Source organism: Cavia porcellus, unplaced genomic scaffold (assembly GCF_034190915.1).
Source record: "Cavia porcellus strain 051 isolate PalLab524CR breed Dunkin Hartley unplaced genomic scaffold, mCavPor4.1 scaffold_1, whole genome shotgun sequence".
In the NCBI taxonomy this organism is placed as follows: Eukaryota; Metazoa; Chordata; class Mammalia; order Rodentia; family Caviidae; genus Cavia; species Cavia porcellus.
In genome coordinates this window covers 191819041-191837678 of record NW_026947484.1, presented here as the reverse complement: position 1 = coordinate 191837678, position 18638 = coordinate 191819041, and the positions used below count along the sequence as shown (strand labels likewise).

Sequence of the window (18638 nt, the reverse complement as noted above, 5' to 3'; positions counted from 1 at the left end):
TATAATTCCAGAGGCAGGAAGACTATGTTTGTTGAAGGCCAGTCTGGTCAATTTAACAAGACCTTGTCTCTAAATGAAGTTAAAAGGGTTATGGATATATTAATTAGTGCTCCCTGGGTTCTATCTCCAATACCACACTCCCAAAATTAGGGAGATTATTTAAAAATAAACTAGCTGAAGGTTTAGCCAACAGAATTTTTAGTCTTATCTTAAAAGTGATCCAGGTATCTCTGAATGGGTCTTCACGTATTTTGAATGAATTTTTTACTATGCCTGAGCGTCCGCCTTTCAGCTGTTACTTATCTAACGTACTAGGAAAAGGTCTGTGTAATCTAATGGGACTTTTTTTTTTTTTTTGTCTTTTTCCTTTTTATCAGTACCGGGGATCAAACTCACGACTACCTGCTTGCAAGGCAGGCGCTTATGCCGCTGAGCTAAATCCCCAGCCCCCTCTAATGTGACTGTTAATGTAAGGTCTGTAGCTGTTTAGCAGAAGACAGAAGGCTTTTTGGTCCAATTCTCTTTTGCATTTTGAATGTTACTTATGTTGTACAGGTAACAGGAGCTATTGGGCCAGAACAGGGTAGCAGATTTGTACATATGGCCTTATGGCTGCTATCTTTCCCTCTCAGTACCTCTGGAAGGTAACACTCATTTATCACTATATTCTTTCCTTCTTTGTAGGGTGATAGAGGATTTAATGCAGAAAACTTGGAAGTGAATGGAACATAGAAAAGAACTCGATAACATTACTGTATTTTTATTGTTAATCACTTACAAACATGATAGAATGTGGCTATTATTCCTATTTAACAGATTGAAAAAACAGCACTTGGGAGGCTGATGCAGGAGACTGCTATAAGTTTGAGGCTAGCCTAGGCTACACAGTGAGTTCAAGGCCACCCTGAAGTACAAAGTGAGACCTTGTCTCAAAAACAAACAAAAAGAGGTAAAGAAAATAAAGTTTAGAGTTGGGCGTGGTGGCACACACCTGTAATACTAGTATTTGGGAAGCTGAGCCAGAAGGATTGTCAGGAGTTTAAGCCCAATCTGGGCTACGTAGTGAGTTCAAGACCCACCTGAACTATATAGCAAGACCCTGTCTCAAAAATCCAAAACACAGAAGAAAGGAAAAATGGGAGGGTCGGAGAGAAGAAGACAGACTAATTTAGAGAACTTGCCTAAAATCATAGTTGAGTAGATAGCAGAGCAGGAATTAGAACTTGACTCTCTGACTCCAAAGAATATACCTTTGCCTTGAGGTCACTTTATAGAGCAAAAAAGCATTTGGCTGATACATAACTTCCTTCAACTTCAGCATGACCTTGCATCTTAAAGACTTAAGTTATTCATTTTAGAGAATTTAAAGTGAAGTGTATCTGCATATTTATGTCAAGTACATGTGTCTTGTATATATACATATGCATTCAAAAAATATCATGTAATTATGAAACATCTCAGTGAAATATAACTTTAAAAACCCTCAGCCTAGGGGCCAGGGATTTAGCTCGTGGTATAAGTGCCTGACTGGCAAGTGGGAGGTCGTGAGTTCGATCCCCAGTACCAAAAAAAAAAGAAAGAAAGAAAGAAAGAAAAAAAAAAAAACAACCCAAATCCTGTAATCCCAGCACTTGGGAGGCTGAGGCAGGAGAGAGGCTTCAAATTCAAGTCCAGTCTGGGCTAATAGGAATTCAAAGCCAGCTTGAGCTGCACAGTGAAACACTGCCTCAAAAAGACAAACAAACCAACCTTTAATACTGAAATTCCAATTGCTAGTATTTTGGGGGACAGAAACTGAAGTGAGCACTGATTTTCTTTTTATCATCTTTTTAAAAAGCTAAAAAATTAAAATGATTAAGGTAAAAACAAAGTGCATGGTCATGGAAAGATAACTACTAATAAAATTTCCCCCATCCCTGAAGGCAGTCTGCAGGGATACTTGCACACAAACTGGAAGAAGCACCTTCTTCTGAGGAAAATGGCCAAGACTAGGTCAACAAAAGTTTGCCCAAAAAAGATTTCTACTCTGAATCACCATTCACATATGAGCAGTTTAGAAAGAATTTTCTCATTCCCTGTCTCAAATGGCCAGCTTTTCCTGAGATGTGGTATTAAGATACTCTGGTAAAGTATACCACTGAGGCTACAAATTAACTCACCTCACCTGACTGAATAATCTTTTTTTCAAATTATTCAATATTTTATCTCATCCTTAGGTCAGGCTCATCCCCACGTGAAGCTTGTTTCCACTGAAAAATGTGACTGTTGGTTATTTAGGTTAATTTCAGTATTTAGGAGAAACAGAAAGATGCTATCTCAATCATATTTTCTGCGTTACACTTTTACACGTTTAAAGTACTTCTATATGACCATCACATTTGAACAATACAGTACAGCAAAATACAATGAGGTTTCTTACAGGGAGGTACAGGATTCTAAGCATGAAGCAAGGTAGGAATGTTACTAAAGAGAAGCCGTACGTAACAAACAGTCATGAATCTGAATGGAACCAACAGAACCTGGGTCTAAAAAGACTGTCAAAACAGTGCCCACCAACTGACTCCATTTCACTGAGACTCTGCAAGCCTCCTGACCACTTGGCAACCGTACTTCCCTAAGCATGTCCAAACTGACCAGGTAAAGCTAAAACAGAAGTAGCTCTCTGAAAATGGAAGAGTATAGACTGAAACCTGGCCATCCGGGCTTGAATCTCAATTACAGTTCCTTCTAACTGTGTGATCCTGTGCAAATTATTTAATGTCTCAAAATTTCTATTCTCTTTTTGAAAAGTTGCTATAACTACACTGTTTTAAAAGGCAGTCTTTTGCCACTATTTCTATTCCCTTTCCCTGCATTATCTGTATAACGTAAGTGATCAATTAACAATATCTTTAATTATTTACATTACTGTCTCATCTCTCCCATTGCAGAAAGTATGCTCCATGACAGCAAAGACCTTTGTTTTGTTCAACACACTGTCCTCAATACACTGGAATACTACTTGGTATATAAGAAGTATTCAAATATATAATAAATTAAAAAGTATTTACAACATGGGAACTGTTCAGGTATGGCCCTAAGAATACAAAAATATTATCTAGATGGCTTGTATGAAATCTGTCCAACATAAATTAACATGAAACTCTATAGCTCATAGAATTTAATAGTTCAAAGCTAGAGTCACTCCTAGTGATCTCCACTATAAATCAATATATATCTGTATTGAGGGCTAGGGATACAGCTGAACGCCTGACAAGTGTGAGGTCCTAAGTTAGATTCCCAGTACCCTCCCACCAAAACAAATTCATCAGTATTGAAACTTAACGTGGAGAATGGACAAGTCAAGGAATTTGGGATCTGCCACCAGTTCCAAGGCTGTGAGATGAAATCCAACAAATGGGTTTGTTCTTTTTTCCCATGTTTGACCCTGGCATCCATGAAAGTCACACACAAATGAATTATAAAAGTGAAGAAACTTAAGAAAAATCATCTTCTAACCCATCTCTACAGTTGGTAGGAGTGTAAAGTGGTACAACCACTGTGGGCATCAGTGTGGAGATTCAAAAAACTACAACTAGAGATCCCATTCAACCCAGTTATTTCTCTTCTGGGTATCTTCCCAAAAGAATTAAAAATATACTACAGCGATATATGTGCGCCCATGTTTATAGCAGTAAAATTTGTGATATCCAGATCTTGAAAACAATCTAAATGCTCATACACTGAGAAATAGGTAAAAAGATGTGGTATAGGGCCAGGGATTTGGCTCAGTGGCATAAGCACCTGCCTGGCAAATGTGAGGTCGTGAGTTCGAACCTCTGTACCAAAAAACAAAACAAAAGATACGGTATTTTTATACAACAGAGTACTACTCAGCCATTACGAAGGATAAACTAGTGACTTTTATGGGTAAATGGGTGCAACCTGAGAACACACTTTTAAGTGAAATAAATAAGACACACATTGTCTCACTAGTGTGAGTTGAAAGAAACATATATATATGCACAAGTATATATATGTATATAAAAATAGTTAAGATAGTTATACTAGGGCCAGGGATTTAGCTCAGTGGCCTAAGCGCCTGCCTGGCAAGCGCAAGGTCCTGAGTTCAATCCCCTGTACTGCAAAAAAAAAAAAAAAAAAAGTTATACTATTGATTTCTCCGAATTCACTAAAGAGAAAGACTTGTGCTGGTATTGTTTGAACAACTGAATGCAGATGTCTTGTGCTCGGGTGAATGATTTAGGGATGACAAGGCACCACGTATGTACCACTGTTGCCTCAATTTATGCGTTAATAACATTTTTTAAAAACTTTTTTCTTTCAAATAAATGGATTTGAGGGGGAAAAAGTTCATCTTTTGTTTCTCATCTGAGAAAACCAACAGGCTTGAAAATAAGGATAACAAACAAATCATCAACATGTGCATTATAATATGACACTTAAGCAAATATTTCACATGATTTGCACTGGTAACCCTGAACAAATCATTTCTCCTACTCTGGCTGATAACTTCTTATTCAAAAAAGGAGGGGGATGTAGTAATATGCTCCCTGAAGGGGGGGGGAGTAAGGTGTTCCCTAATGGGGGTAGAGAGGGTAGGGTAATGTGCTCCCTAATGGGAGAGGGGGCAGAGGGGGATGGAGTAATGTGCTCCCTAATGGGGGGGCAGAGGGGGTGGAGTAATGTGCTCCCCAATGGGGGGGTAGAGTGGGTAGGGTAATGTGCTCCCTAATGGGGGGGGCAGAGGGGGTGGAGTAATATGCTCCCTAATGGGAGGGGCAGAGGGGGATGGAGTAATGTGCTCCCTAATGGGGGGGGGCAGAGGGGTTAGGGTAATGTGCTCCCTAATGGGGGGGGGCAGAGGGGTTAGGGTAATGTGCTCCCTAATGGGGGGACAGAGGGGTGGGGTAATGTGCTCCCTAATGGGGGGGCAGAGGGGGTAGAGTAATGTGTTCCCTAATGGGGGGGAGAGGGGGTAGAGTAATGTGCTCCCTAATGGGGGAGCAGAGGGGGTAGAGTAATGTGCTCCCTAATGGGGGGGACAGAGGGGGTAGGGTAATGTGCTCCCTAATGGAGGCAGAGGGGGTAGGGTAATGTGCTCCCTAATTGAGGGGGGGCATATGAATGAGGGTATGGGCAGCAATTTTACTGTTTGTTTTTGGAAAACCAATATTCTTTTGTTTTAGAAAGAAAAAAGGAGCTTCTGCAAAGATTTGCTTTTTAAAGATGCTGTCTCCCAGTTTTCCTCAAAGAATGATGCCTGATGATCCTATTTAAAAGCTGGCCCCTTGCTGGGCCTGATAGCATGGGTTGGTACTACTAGCTACTAGCTATTTAGCAAACTGAGGCAAGAGAATCATGAGTTTGAACCTCTGCCTAGAAATATAAATGCTACAATGTGTACCATCCAATTTTTGGTGGTCATCATCCCATTTGTCATGTTGTACTTTATCTTTTATCCATTTCACTTACTGTAATGTACTACATAACTGACCTGGGTTTGTATCTGTCTCTATCAGTTAAATAAATAGACTCAAGAAAAAACAGGAATTTTTATTGTTTTTGTATCCTAATATAGTCCCCAAAAGGTAGGTACAGCTATCAATCAAAAATATCATTTGAGGACTGAATCAGATGGGTAAATTATAAATCCATAGCCAAAAGATCCTTATCCATTCTTGGGGTAAATGATCACAGTATACACATGGTAGGAAGGAGAGAAGGGAGAACAGTATACTTTTCAAGGGTTATAGTTTGTGCTCAAATGCCCCTACCCCCAAGCTTCCTGCAATCACAGACACAGCGTTTGGGATTGGTTTGTCATCTGGCGCTGGGATTGGTGATGTGAATATTGCGCTTGCCCAGGGCGGAGCCGGCATACAGCGTAAGGGCGGGAAGAAGGCATCTTTCCTCTTGCCCTCTTTAGTTCTGTTCACCCTTGCTGTTTGTGGTGGCCATGAAGGGCTGCCCCACCATGCCATCCTGTCTTGGAGCCAAATGAGTATGGACTGAAACCTCCAAACTGTAAGAAATAAACCTTTCCTTCCTTCATGTTGGGTGTCAGGTATTTTGTCTCAACAATGAGAGAAAAGTAACCAAGACATCAAGTAACAATACCCCTTAAACCTCTCTCCCACTTGCGCCATTTATTTCTGAAAAAAAAAAAATCTCTTCTCCTAAAACAAAACAAAAGCACAAAAATCAGTCATACAAAGACTGAGAGATTGGAAGGAGAGCCTTTTACAAAGAGATGGGAAGAACCTGACCCCAAAGATGGACAGAAATTTCATTCCCAGACTCTAAGACTTGGAGTCAGTACAGAGTTCACACTGGCATAGTGGTGACTTTTGCTTTATCCTTCTATAAAACCCTTACTTTCAAAAGCTTATTTTAAAACTCTGTGGTATGCTAAATTTTATCTTCTGGAAGTATCATTAAGTGGCTTGCTTCTAAAAGAAATTAAAAGTGAAAGCTGTGCCTCTGGATTACAGTAAAAAAGAGATTCTGGAATGCTATGAGCTTATTACTCTTATTGCAAACATAGCAAAATCACTCTGAGCAAAGATCACAAAACAGAGAAATCAACAAACAGAATAAAGGAAGCCATTTGGAAAACCTCAATGATCAACCACCTTTATCTGTCTCCCAGCAGGATCAGGAGGGGAATCTTGAGCAAAACAAGAGAAAAAGACTAGATTGGTCTGCCCTGCAAACTACCAAGAGTATGTTACATTCCTACATGGAAGACACAAGAAATGGAAAGAAAGCCTCTGGAAACTGATATTGGAAAAGACTAAATTTAAACTCAAAGATCAGTAGCCAAATGTTCGAAACACCCAGAACTCAGAAGTATCTACTGCAAGGACTGGGCCATCAAGATTGCTGGTAAGTACTGGTAAGATTCCAAGACCAGGTTTCTTCAGAGATGGAAAGAGTAAGAACACCAGGCACAGACACAGACACAGACACAGACAGACAGACAGACAGACAGGAGGGAGGAAAAGGCAGAAGGGAAAACGAATCACCATTACTTTATGCAGTATTTAAGAGAAACTCAGGCCCCAAAGCAGGGTTTTTCTTCCTTTTTTCCTTTCATGAATCTGACAGGTTCCATTCCTGATCCACAACAGCTAATTTAGACTTTGAAAATAAAACTAAAACAAATTTTTCAAAGTACAAGAACAAAACAATTTAATCTGATTAATCATATGGAAAAGTGAGCCAAACTGAAGGATCCCTAGGAAGTTGCTGAGATGGCTACCAGTTTGGGGAGCACATGTTTATATCCTAAGATAATCCATCCATGCTATGTGGAAGAGAAAGTATAGATACTACAACAGAGAAATGGAGGGCTAATGAGGAGTCCAGCCCTGCTGATCCATTATCCTCAGCTTTTCTACAGCAGTCTAATAAACCAGCACATAAACTAGCACAGCTCTCTGCTCTGTCCAAGAAGTCACTGTCCTGGTTCTAGCTTCAGAGTTATGCAAGTGAATCCAGTAATATAAAAGTGACATGCATTTTCCCCATGGTAGACACATCAACAGGGACCTCACCTTATCACTGTCATCATGACAAATGTGGTCGTGATGGATGGACTGGCACTGAAAAGAAGCACCAACACTACCTACAAGAAAAAGGGAGGAAAAGTTAAAATGCATAATTTTGTATATTTAAGCTGTTTTACCAATTAAAGTACTTTTCCCTCCATTATCCCCTCTAATCCTCAACAATCCTTGTAAGTAAAGCAGGGTAGGGATTATTATTCATCCATTTTAAAAGAAGAAAACACAGAGAGGCTAATTCACATTAGCAATAAGCGAAGTAACCACTCTCAACTAACACCTGGCCATTCAAACTCCTAATTCACCACTTTCTATCACACCGAGAAGTCTACTTTCAAGGTAAGGCATTTAAGTAAATATGCATCTTTAAGGCAAACTCCTAGTAATAAAGGAAATAATTATACTCCTTTTCACACTATACACACTTTGAAGACAAAATCTATTCTATAAATTTTCACCATCTAAAAACAATCTACTCTATAATCTAAATTTCTAATGTTTTTATTACTTTAAATATTTAATATACATGACATTTGAAATTTTATCTGTTTGCTTTTTGAGACAGGGTCTATGTTTTCTCACTATGTTTTCAGGCTGGTCTTGAATTCACTCCATTGCTTTGGCTGGCTTTGAACTCAGCAATCCTCCTGCCTCTGCCTCCTATGATAGGTATATGCTACCACACCCAAGGAGCATTTGTTAATTTTTTTTTTTTTTTACTCTGGAGTAAATTGCCCCAAGAGCATTTGTTAATTTAAGGAACTCTCTCCTAATAATAAATACTATATGATAACTGTTACACTGTAATAAGAAAGCAAACCATTAGTGAGTTTATGAATGGAATAATTATTCATTTAAAATTTTTTGATTCCTACATCAAACCATACACAAAATGATAGTTCAAAAATCTATGAAATATTGAATAGAATTATTCTAAGAAAAATGTAGATTTTTAAAATATTCTAAGAAAAACCTTCTGAAAGAAGATACTAAATCCAAAGTCAGATATGAAAGGTCAGCACATAGGACTCTGAAACAAAGGCTACTAAGACTGCTTTTCCTTATATACAAGGTTTTGACTTTTTAAACCTGAGTGAGAGGATGCCAACTAGCTGAGGTAAGACCATTGCTTACCATAGAAAGTACTGAATTGGTAACTTCTGCATGCAAAATTGTCTGGAGAAGAAGCACAATAAGAATCTAGTAGAAAAGCCGTGTTTCTGAGCTTCCCTGAGAGTGGTAGCTTATAATTAAACACATTCAACTATTCTAATCCTCTTCCTTGCAAAAGATCCTGACAACTATGCTTATTGGAGTTCTTGTGTGACTGGTTTTTTTGTTTTGTTTTGTTTTTTTATCAGTACCGGAGATCAAACTCACCACCGCCTGCTTGCAAGGCAGGTACTTATGCCGCTGAGCTAAATCCCCATCCCCTATTGGAGTTCTTGTGAGACATACCTTCTGTGGGAATTAGGCAGCTCTGCACTCAACCAACATGGATGATACCTCTGAACCTGAGTCATCAGAGGAACATTTCAGAAAGTATGAAGAACTTACACACTCTCATTGTCTTACTAATGAGCTGTGGTTTCTGTCCTATTATACTTGTGTATAATGTGGTGCCAAAAGAGTCCCATGATAGTTTTATTAGTCTAACTGCAATAACACTGATTATAAGTGAAAGACATCAATGAGAAAGCAAATAATCTTACTCATAAACACAGGAATATAAAAGTGGCAGCACACAGGACGTATGTAGCATAGTGAATCGTGTAACACAGTGGGGTCATCTTCCCACCCAAAGCCAAACTGATCCAATAAGAGAATTTAAAGAGTTAGAGGTATAACTCAGTGGCAGCACACTTGCCTGGCTTGCACAAGCCCTGGGTTTGATCCTCAGTACTATTTAAAAAAAAAAAGAAAGAAAGAAAGAAGGGCCAGGTGTGGTAGCTCATGCCTATAATTCCAGCACTTGGGAGGCTGAGGCAGGAGGAGCGTTGCAAGTTGGAGACCAGCCTGGGCTACAAAGTGAGCTCAAGGCCAGCCTGAACTGCATAGTGAGACCTTGTCTCAAGAAGACAGACAGAAATAAATAAATAAATGAAAGAAAGAAAAAAAGAAAGAAGGAAAAGTACAAAGATCAAGTATTAGAGTAAAAGTGATCTTAGAGGTTTGATCACATTTTCCATTTTTATCTTTTTCAAAAATAAACTTGTCAATCAGCTTAACAAGTATATGCTATTGAATATGGATTCTAAGGAAAATAAAGTACAGTTGTCAAAACTGTGCAATTATGGATAAAAATAATATAAACCATAGAACTCCTTCTGGTACTGATTCTAGTAAACATATTCTAAATTCATAATTTGAGATAATGATCCCAAATATTCAAATCTTTTGAAATCCTAAAATGACTAATCAAAATAATATTGCACGGGCTGGGGATATAGCACAGTGGCAAAGCACATGCCTGGCAAGTGGGAGGTAGTAAGTTCAATTCCCAGTACCCCCAAAAAAATTGCATAAAAAGAACACAATACGGGGGCTGGGGATTTAACTCAGCGGCATAAGCACCTGCCTTGCAAGCACACGGTCGTGAGTTCAATCCCCGGTACTGATAAAAAACAAAACAAAACACAATACAAAGAGTTGTAGTTATAGGTCAGTAGTGGAGAGGAGTGCTTGCCTAGTATGTGGATGGCCCTGGGCTCAAGTATCAGTGCCATGCCATCATCAAAACCATGGCCTCCAGAAGGCTGGAGAGATGAAAGTTGAAATTCATCATTTGGACATCCTGGGTAGGAAGGCAGTGTGACCAGGCTTTGGGCAGAAAATTCTTTTTAATTGTGAAGAAAGGTAAGGCCAGAAGAGTCCTTAAGTTTGCCTCAGAGGCAAATCTGACCAAGGTCAATTCTGGGCTTCGCCTTTTTAAGTAACTAAGAGAAAAGGGCTGGAAAAACAGGTTTGGACGCCTCTAAGTTGCCTCTTAGGTAGAGGGGGACAGAGCGGGGCACCACCCTAAACTGGGTAGCTGTAGGCATTTGGCTGCGCTGGGCCACACAGTTCTTTCCCTTTGGAAATTCCTTTGCTGCCCAAACTTTTTAAATCTCCAAGTGCCTGGCAGGAGCCCACATCCTCAAAGGCCTCATTACTGGCCAAAATTTGGGTCACACAGCCTGACTTGTACCCATTTGAATAATGAGAACCTAGCATTGGTCCACTTCACTGTGTGCCTGGCAAAAGCCACTTTCCGCTCTTTAGACCACAAGTTTTAGGGCTTCACTAGGGTCAAGGTTAAAGGGGAGTACACGTCTACCCGCTGAGGCTGCTGCCTCCTCCATACCTCACTGTTCCTTCGCAGCATCTCCCCAGAGCACAGGAACTTGGCCAGCAGCTCCCATTTCCCTCTACTGGAAGTGGTCCAAGGGGCACCCTGCCACCAGTTCAAGATGCTCAGATCTTCCCAGGGCTGTGGCTGGGGAGGATCAGGGAGGTGCACTACTAGATGCTGGTCATTTGCTGTCCCACAAGACTTTTGAGAAAAGTTTCCAAGGCTTTCCATCTCCTCTCTTTTCCAGGGTTTAGGTAAATCCTCTATAACCCAGGAGTTGTAGAAAGCTGATGAGATGTGATTTATACATGAAAATTTAGGGGATATTAGGCCCCCTTCCCTCTCTCCTGTGTTTTGTTTTGTTTTGTTTTTGTTTTGTCTTTTGCTTCTACTTCACATCTTTCCTGGAAGATGCCTCTCAGTCGCACAGATTTAGGGCCACCAAGGATTCGAAAAAGCGGGAAAAGCTTAAACTATTAACCACCACCATCACCCTAATTGTCCCTAAAGCTAAGTCACTCTGCCTTGAAGACAGATGCAGGCTGTAGTAAACAGGGCTGGCCACTGGAGTGCAGGGTGCAGTGTGAGGGGACTTAAACTCTTAATAAAATAACTTCGCAAAGCACAAGCAGCAAGATGCCAAGAGCAATACAGACCAAGAGCTTTCCAAAAGCAGCCTCCTAACTGAGTGAGGCTTCAGTTTCTGAGGCCTTCTCCTGCCAAGGAAAAGAAACACAGAAGGCCTAGATCTCTCACCGAACCATCCCTGACTACATACTGGTGTAGGGATCGATTCAACAAGAGGTAACAATTATAAATATATATGTAGATAACACTGGCACATACAACTTCGTAACAAACACTACTGGACATAAAAGATCAGACAAATACCAACACAGTGTTCCTGGGGGACTTCAATATCCCACTATCAAAATAGATCAACTAGACCCAAAGGAAAAAAAAATCAATAAATAAATAACAGAATTGAAACATACTTTGAAACAAATGAATATAACAGAACCTACACTGTTCCAACCAACAAGAACCAGAATTCACCCTCTTCTCAGCAGCACATGAAACACTCTCTAAAATAGATCACATACTAGCCTGGGCGCAAAGCATGCTTAAATATAAAACCACCAAATTTTCCTGTGCATATTACCAGATCACAGTTCAATAAAACTAGAAATCAATGACAAAGAAATCATACAAGTTATGCAAATACATGGAAATGAAACAATATACTTGTGAACTATCAATGAGTCACAGAAGAAATTTTTTCCAGAATCAATGTCAGTACCACCAAAATTTATGATGATAGTCCTGAGAAGTTTATAGTTATGAATGCCCACGTCAGAAAAATTACAGTGAGCCCAAATAACTAACCGAATGATGCATCTCAAAGTCCTAGAAAAACAAAAACAATCCAAATGCAAAGTGAGCACTAGTATAAAGAAGGAGATTACAAAGACTAGAGCAGAAATTAATGAAATTGGGACTGAAAAATGTAAAGAATCAAAGGGCTGGTTCTTAAAAAGGGGGAGGGGGCTGGCTCTTCAAAAGAATGCACACAAAAGACAAACCCTTAACCAATCCTATCAAAAAAAGACTCAAATCAATGCAATTAGAAACTTTAAAAGCAAAATTATAACAGAGAACACAGAAATCCAGAACAGCATTAGTATTTCAAAAACCTGTACTCTAGTAAACTGGAGACTCCAGAACAAATGAACAGATTCCTAGATACATATGAATTACCAAAACTGAAGAATATATAAAAACCCCGAATAATCTAATAACTGAATAATATATAAAACAGAAGAAAATAACTCTGAATAATCTAGTAACAGGCAATGAAATTGAAGCAGTAATGAAAAACAACTGAGAAAAGCCCAGGGCCCAGAGGAGCCACCACTGAATTCTACAAAGAACTTCAGGGAGGATCTAATAATACTACTAACTTCCTCAAACTCTTTAATGAAATTGAAAGGTAAGGAATACATGCAAACTCATTCCTAGTGTTACTCTGATCCCAAACCCACACAAGGACTCAACTAAAAAAAAAAAGGCCAATCTCTTGATTCTCAAAAAGACCCTGGCAAACAAAATCCAACAAGTCATCAAAACCAACACACATCATTTACCAAGTAGGCTTCATCTTAGGGATATAAGGATGGTTTAATATATGCAAAATAATGAACTTAATATATCACATAAACAGATGCAAGGACAAAAATTATGTGATTATCTTAATAGACACACACACACACAAAAAAAACCTTTGACAAAATTCAACACCCATTTGTGATAAAAATCCAAGGAAAACAGATAAGGAAGGACCATAACTCAATCTGATAAAATCCATTTATGACAAACCAATGGCCAACATATTAGATAGGGGGAAAAGTGAAAGCTGAAAGTTTTCCCTCAATAATCAAGAACACGGCAAGGATGCCCACTATCACTAGCCTGTTTATCTAGAATTCAAAAGTTTAACCACAGCAATCAGGCAAGAGAAAGAAAGAAAAGGGACAGGTATACAAAAGGAAGAGGTCAAGGTATTATTTGCAAACAACATGATCCCTATACACAAGACTCAAAAGCTCCTACCAAAAGACTCTTAGAATAACCAAATTCAGCAACGTAAGAGAATACAAAAATCGACACACTAGTCATTAGTGTTCCTACTCACCAATGATGAACTCACCAAGAAAGAAATTAGAAAATCAATACCAACTTCAAGAAAAATTAAATATTACTTCTTTATTAGAAGTGAGAGACCACTATAATGGAAACAATAGTACCCTGAAAAAAGGAGACTGAAAAGGAAATCAGAAAATGAAAACACATTCCCTATTTCTGGACAGGGAAAACCAATATTTTCAAAATGGCCAAAATGGAGACGGAAGGGCAGGGGAGGGAAGGGGAGATCTGCATAACAAAGGAAACAACCAACAGAGTAAAAAATAAACTTACAGAATGGGTAAAAATTTTTTGCCATGTACTGAGAGAACTAACATCTAGAATACATAAAGAATTCAAAAATATCAGATCCTCCTAAAAACCTCAGCTTAAAAATGGGTAACTAAAATGAAGACATTCCTCAGAAGTACAAGTGATAATAAATACATTTTTTTAAAAGTTCATTATCTCTGACCATTAGACAAACCCACATTAAAACAACACTGAGATTCCATCTTACTCCAGAAAGGTGGCTATCATCAAGAAATCAAGTAATAACAAATGCTAGTGAAGCTGCAGGGGTGGAGTGGGGTGAGGGTGGGAATGTGAACTAGTACAACCACCATGGAAATTAGTATGATGATTCCTTAAAAAACTAAAAATAGAAATTCCATCTGACCCAGACATTTCCCTTCTAGGTATCTTCCCCAAAGTGTTAAGGGCATTGTATTTCAGTGATATATGCATATCCATGTTTACAGCAACATAACTTAGGTAAATCTTGGAAACAGCCTATATGTTCATCAGCAGATGCATGGATTAAAAAAAATGTAGTACTTATAGCCAGTAAGTACTACTCTGCCATACAGAAAGATAAATTTGAGTCATTAGTAGAAAAATGGATGCAACTTGAGACTGCAATTTTAAGTGAAATAAACTTACAAGTGTAAATATTACATAGTTTCTCTTGTATGAGAAACATAAAATATAAATAAAGAGCAAAATTAGGAAAGGGACCTAGAAATGGAGAGAGAGAAGGAAGGAAAAGAAAAGAAGGAGAAGTACAAAGAATTAAGATGTATTATGCACATGTACCAATTTCCCACAATGTAATGATTGTATACTACAAATGTACTAATAAAAATCAATGGAAATCGTAACAGAAAAATGAGCAAAGGATATAGTACCAGAAAAATACAAAGCATTTTAGAAATAGTAAACTTTAAACATAAAAATTACACTAAGTATCTTTCTTCATCATCAAATTGGTTAAGATCAAAAAGCTTGAAGACTGAGGATATAGCTCAGCTGTAAAACGTACACTTAACATGTAGAAACCCTGGGTCCAATCCCTAGTACACTGAATCACATCCTGTCTCGAAAAAATATCACAGTGTTGGAAAGGTATGAAAAAAAGACAAGATTTTCAAACAGTGCTTATTGTAGGTATATGAACTAGTATATTCATCTTCATTTCCCTTTTTCTGTCTTTCCATCCTTCTCTTTTGCACTACTGGCAATTCAACTCAGGACCTTACACATGCTAAGCAAGAATTCTACTACTAAGCTATACCTGTACAACACATCATCTAAGATCTGTCTGTCTGTCCATCTGTCTACTGAGACAAGAGTCTCACAGTTCAGTCCTCTCTCAAACTCACTAGATATCCCAGGATGGTCTTATACTAACAGCAATCCTCTGCCTCAGCCTCCCAAGTGCCAAACAGAAGAACAATTTAGTAGTTACCTACCACAATTAAAAATACATGTATCCCAAGCCAGGGATATATAGTTCAGTGGCAAAGCGCCTGCCTGGCAAGCACAAGGCTCTGAGTACAATTTTCTGGTAAACCCCCCCCCACACACACACACAAATGTATATGTATCCTGCTGGGCACGGTGGAGCCCACCTGTAATTACAGCACCTGGAAGGCTGAGGAAGGAGGATCACCGCAAGTTTGTGGCCAGCCTGGGTTACCCAAAAAGTTCAAGGCCAGCCTGGCTTGCAGAGAGAGACCCTGTCTCAAAAAACAAACAAACAAAATATGTACTCTTTAAAGCAAATATCCAATTCTAGGAGTTCATTTACATATACACTTAACACTCAAACTGATGCACATACAAGTTATGAACCACAGTTTACTGCATATCTCCCCCAAGTGGCTCCAGATGGGAAGGAAATTTCCTTGCTACATTAAACCCAAATACAATAAAGTGCCTAGTGTACAACCACATTGTCAAATGAGTGTGTTAATGTCATCATATTAGGTTACCATAAATAGTGGTTAGTATACATGTATTGGCATATTTCTAATGGATGTCTAAAATTGTATTTGTTGCGTATTATCTTTATCTCTTGAAAATGAGTAGATATAAAAGTTAATACTTGAGGGGCCAGGGATTTAACTCAGTGGCGTAAGCACCTGCCTGGCAAGAGCAAAGTTGTGAGTTTGATCCCTGGTATCAAAAAAAAAAAAAAAAAAAGTTAATACTCAGATAAACATTAAGCTGTGGGCAAAACACTGAGAAATCACTAGATTATTTATTTTACAACTCTAGGAGTGGGCGACTTGATATGGTGGTACAGTTAGATAGATAAGATAGATAGGTAAACAGATAGATAGATCTTTCGTTATCCCTAGTTGTGGCAGAGTTCCTAAAATATCTGGACAGTCTTGTGTGTTTCAGATAAGAGGAATGTTTCATAAGAAGGTCCTTTCAACCACTCCTGAATTGTTTCTTGGGGATGCTTAGGGTGGGTTTTGTTTTTTTTTTTTTATGATAGTCTTGATAGGCTCTTAGATAACTCAGTCCTTTTAGGATAAGGGAAGCTGGGGATGAAGTTACCAATAGACAACAATTTAGTCAATAAGTATATAACAAAATGAATAAAAGCAAAGGTCTTCAAACTTTAATATCCTCAATAAGGCAATACTATGCAACTATAAGGGGAGAAAAGAGGAAGTTCCATTTGTACTGATTAAAAAATGAGCTCTGTTAAATACTTGCTAAGAGAATAAAGCAATGTGTAAAAAAGCACACAGGATCAACATATAAAAAAGACAAAGTCCGAGGAGATGAAGATGTACAGAAACTTATCACAATTGTCTCCAGGTCTGTAGAGAACTAGGAAGCTAAAGATAAGTGTCAAGGAAGGGGACTTAGCTCAGCAGCACAAGTGCCTGCCTCGCAAGAGCAAGGTTGTAAGTTTGACCTCCACTACCTAAATTAATTAATTAATTAATTAAAATAGAATAAAAATAAAGGTAGGGGTCAAAGTCTTTTCACAGTATACTACTTTATATTGCTTTGAATTTTGAACCATGTATGTATTACTTTTTCAAAATAAATTTTATAAAAGAAATTGGCCCTAATCTAAGTTACAGTGCAACTATCTTAAAGTTTATTTTCTGACTTGTTCTTTTTTTTTTTTTGTCTGACTTGCTAGTTCTGAAATAAGTTTTTTTCTTTTTTTTACTACCAGAGAAGCAAAAGAGCAGGTTCTTCTTTTTCTCCTCTTTGCTATTCCTCCGATGATAACAAGTGTAACAGCACAGTCCTGTAATCCAAGTACTCTGGAGGCTGGGTAGGAGAATCCCAAGGTCAAGTCTATCTTAAGTAACATAGCAAGACCTTGCCTCAAAATACAAAATTTTAAAAGGACCGCAAATGTAGCTCAGTGGTAGAACATCCCTGGATTCAATTCCCAGTACTGGAAGGAAAGAAGAAGGAAAAAAAAAAAAAACCTTGAGGAAACAAACAATAAGAGCAGTTGCTTACCAAAGAGACTCAGTACCAGGCCTGCCAGGTTGCTAATTTTTTTCTCCTTTCCCCGATAATATGGCTGAGCAGGGTAGAAACAGTAAAAGAATTCAGGTGTCAAATTTACTGTTTACTACCCTAGATACCACTCACCATCTAGCATTGGTCAGGTCATATTAATTTTTTTTCTCAGTGAATCTTACAATGAAAATATCAACCATTGGTTCTCAATGATGATGATACATGTGAGCCTAAATGTAAGTATCAGTAAGTAAACCAGGTGTGTCAGGCAACTAGCATGACCTTACCTCAAAAGAAAAAATTTAAAAGGGCTGAGGATGTAGCTCAGCGGTAGAGAACTTGTCAAGCATATATGGAGAGAGTCAGAGAGAGAGACAGACAGAGACAGAGAGAAACAGAGAGAGTCAGAGAGTCAGACAGTCAGAGACAGAATCAGAGTGAGACAAACAGTAAAATCAACCCAGAGGAAAATCTCCTTAGTTTGATCAGTTACCTTTCCTGAGTATTCTCACATAAAATTACTCAAACATCCTGAATTATAAAATATTTACCCCCTATCTGGGGAACTAATATTTTTCCACCTGAATTCAAAACTTCTGTAGGGCAACACCTTAAAATATAAAGGGCAAAGGAGTCACCTGGTGAGTGATAAGCCAGATGGACAGATCAAATCAATGCTACTAGCTTGAAAACTGAGCCAGGTGTTGAAAAAACAAACATAGCAAAACATGGGTCTCTACTTTTTGTCAGCTTTCAACCTAGGGAGGGAATAAAAGCTAAGTAACAGAGCCACCCTAAAGTAAAAGAATTCAGAGCCACCCTGAAGTAAAAGAATTACTTCAGACTATAAATGCAAAGGCAATCCAGGTGAATATTTCTATTAAAGACAGGAGAAGCCAGCTGTGGTGATACACACCTGTAATCCCAGCACTCAGAAGACCAAACAAACCAGAAGCATCAGCAAGATTTTGAGGTCAGTCTAGGCTACACAGTGAGTTCAAAGCTAGCCTGAACTATACAGTATAAAAAAATAAAATAAAATAAAGATATTAGGAAAAGAAGGGTAGCAGCTACTGTTCTCTTGGCCAAGAGTTCTTAAGCAAGAGTCTAAAGCCCAAAAAAACATAATGCAAAGATGTAAGGTTTGGCACATGGGCTTGCCTAAGTTAAGAGGATATTAGTTTTTATCAGAGCCTCAAAATAGTCCAGGATTCTCAAAAGATTCACTCAAATACTAGAAAGATTCTTCCCCATCTACACTCTTATTCCAATAT

General features: G+C 38.5%; 1 protein-coding gene across 5 annotated transcripts in view; it reads right to left on the bottom strand.

Annotated features, from left to right (window-relative positions):
• Rnf38 (ring finger protein 38) overlaps positions 1 to 18638 on the bottom strand; it is a 157724-nt gene that overhangs the window by 76329 nt on the left and 62757 nt on the right. For 4 of the 5 annotated variants that reach the window (XM_063225339.1, XM_063225340.1, XM_063225341.1 and 1 more), the window contains exon 2: positions 7560 to 7630. The exons of the other annotated variant lie outside the window; for it this stretch is intronic. In XM_063225339.1, coding sequence (XP_063081409.1) covers positions 7560 to 7630 — 71 coding nt within the window. The remainder of the gene's footprint in view (positions 1 to 7559; positions 7631 to 18638) is intronic. 5 annotated transcript variants of the gene reach the window in all.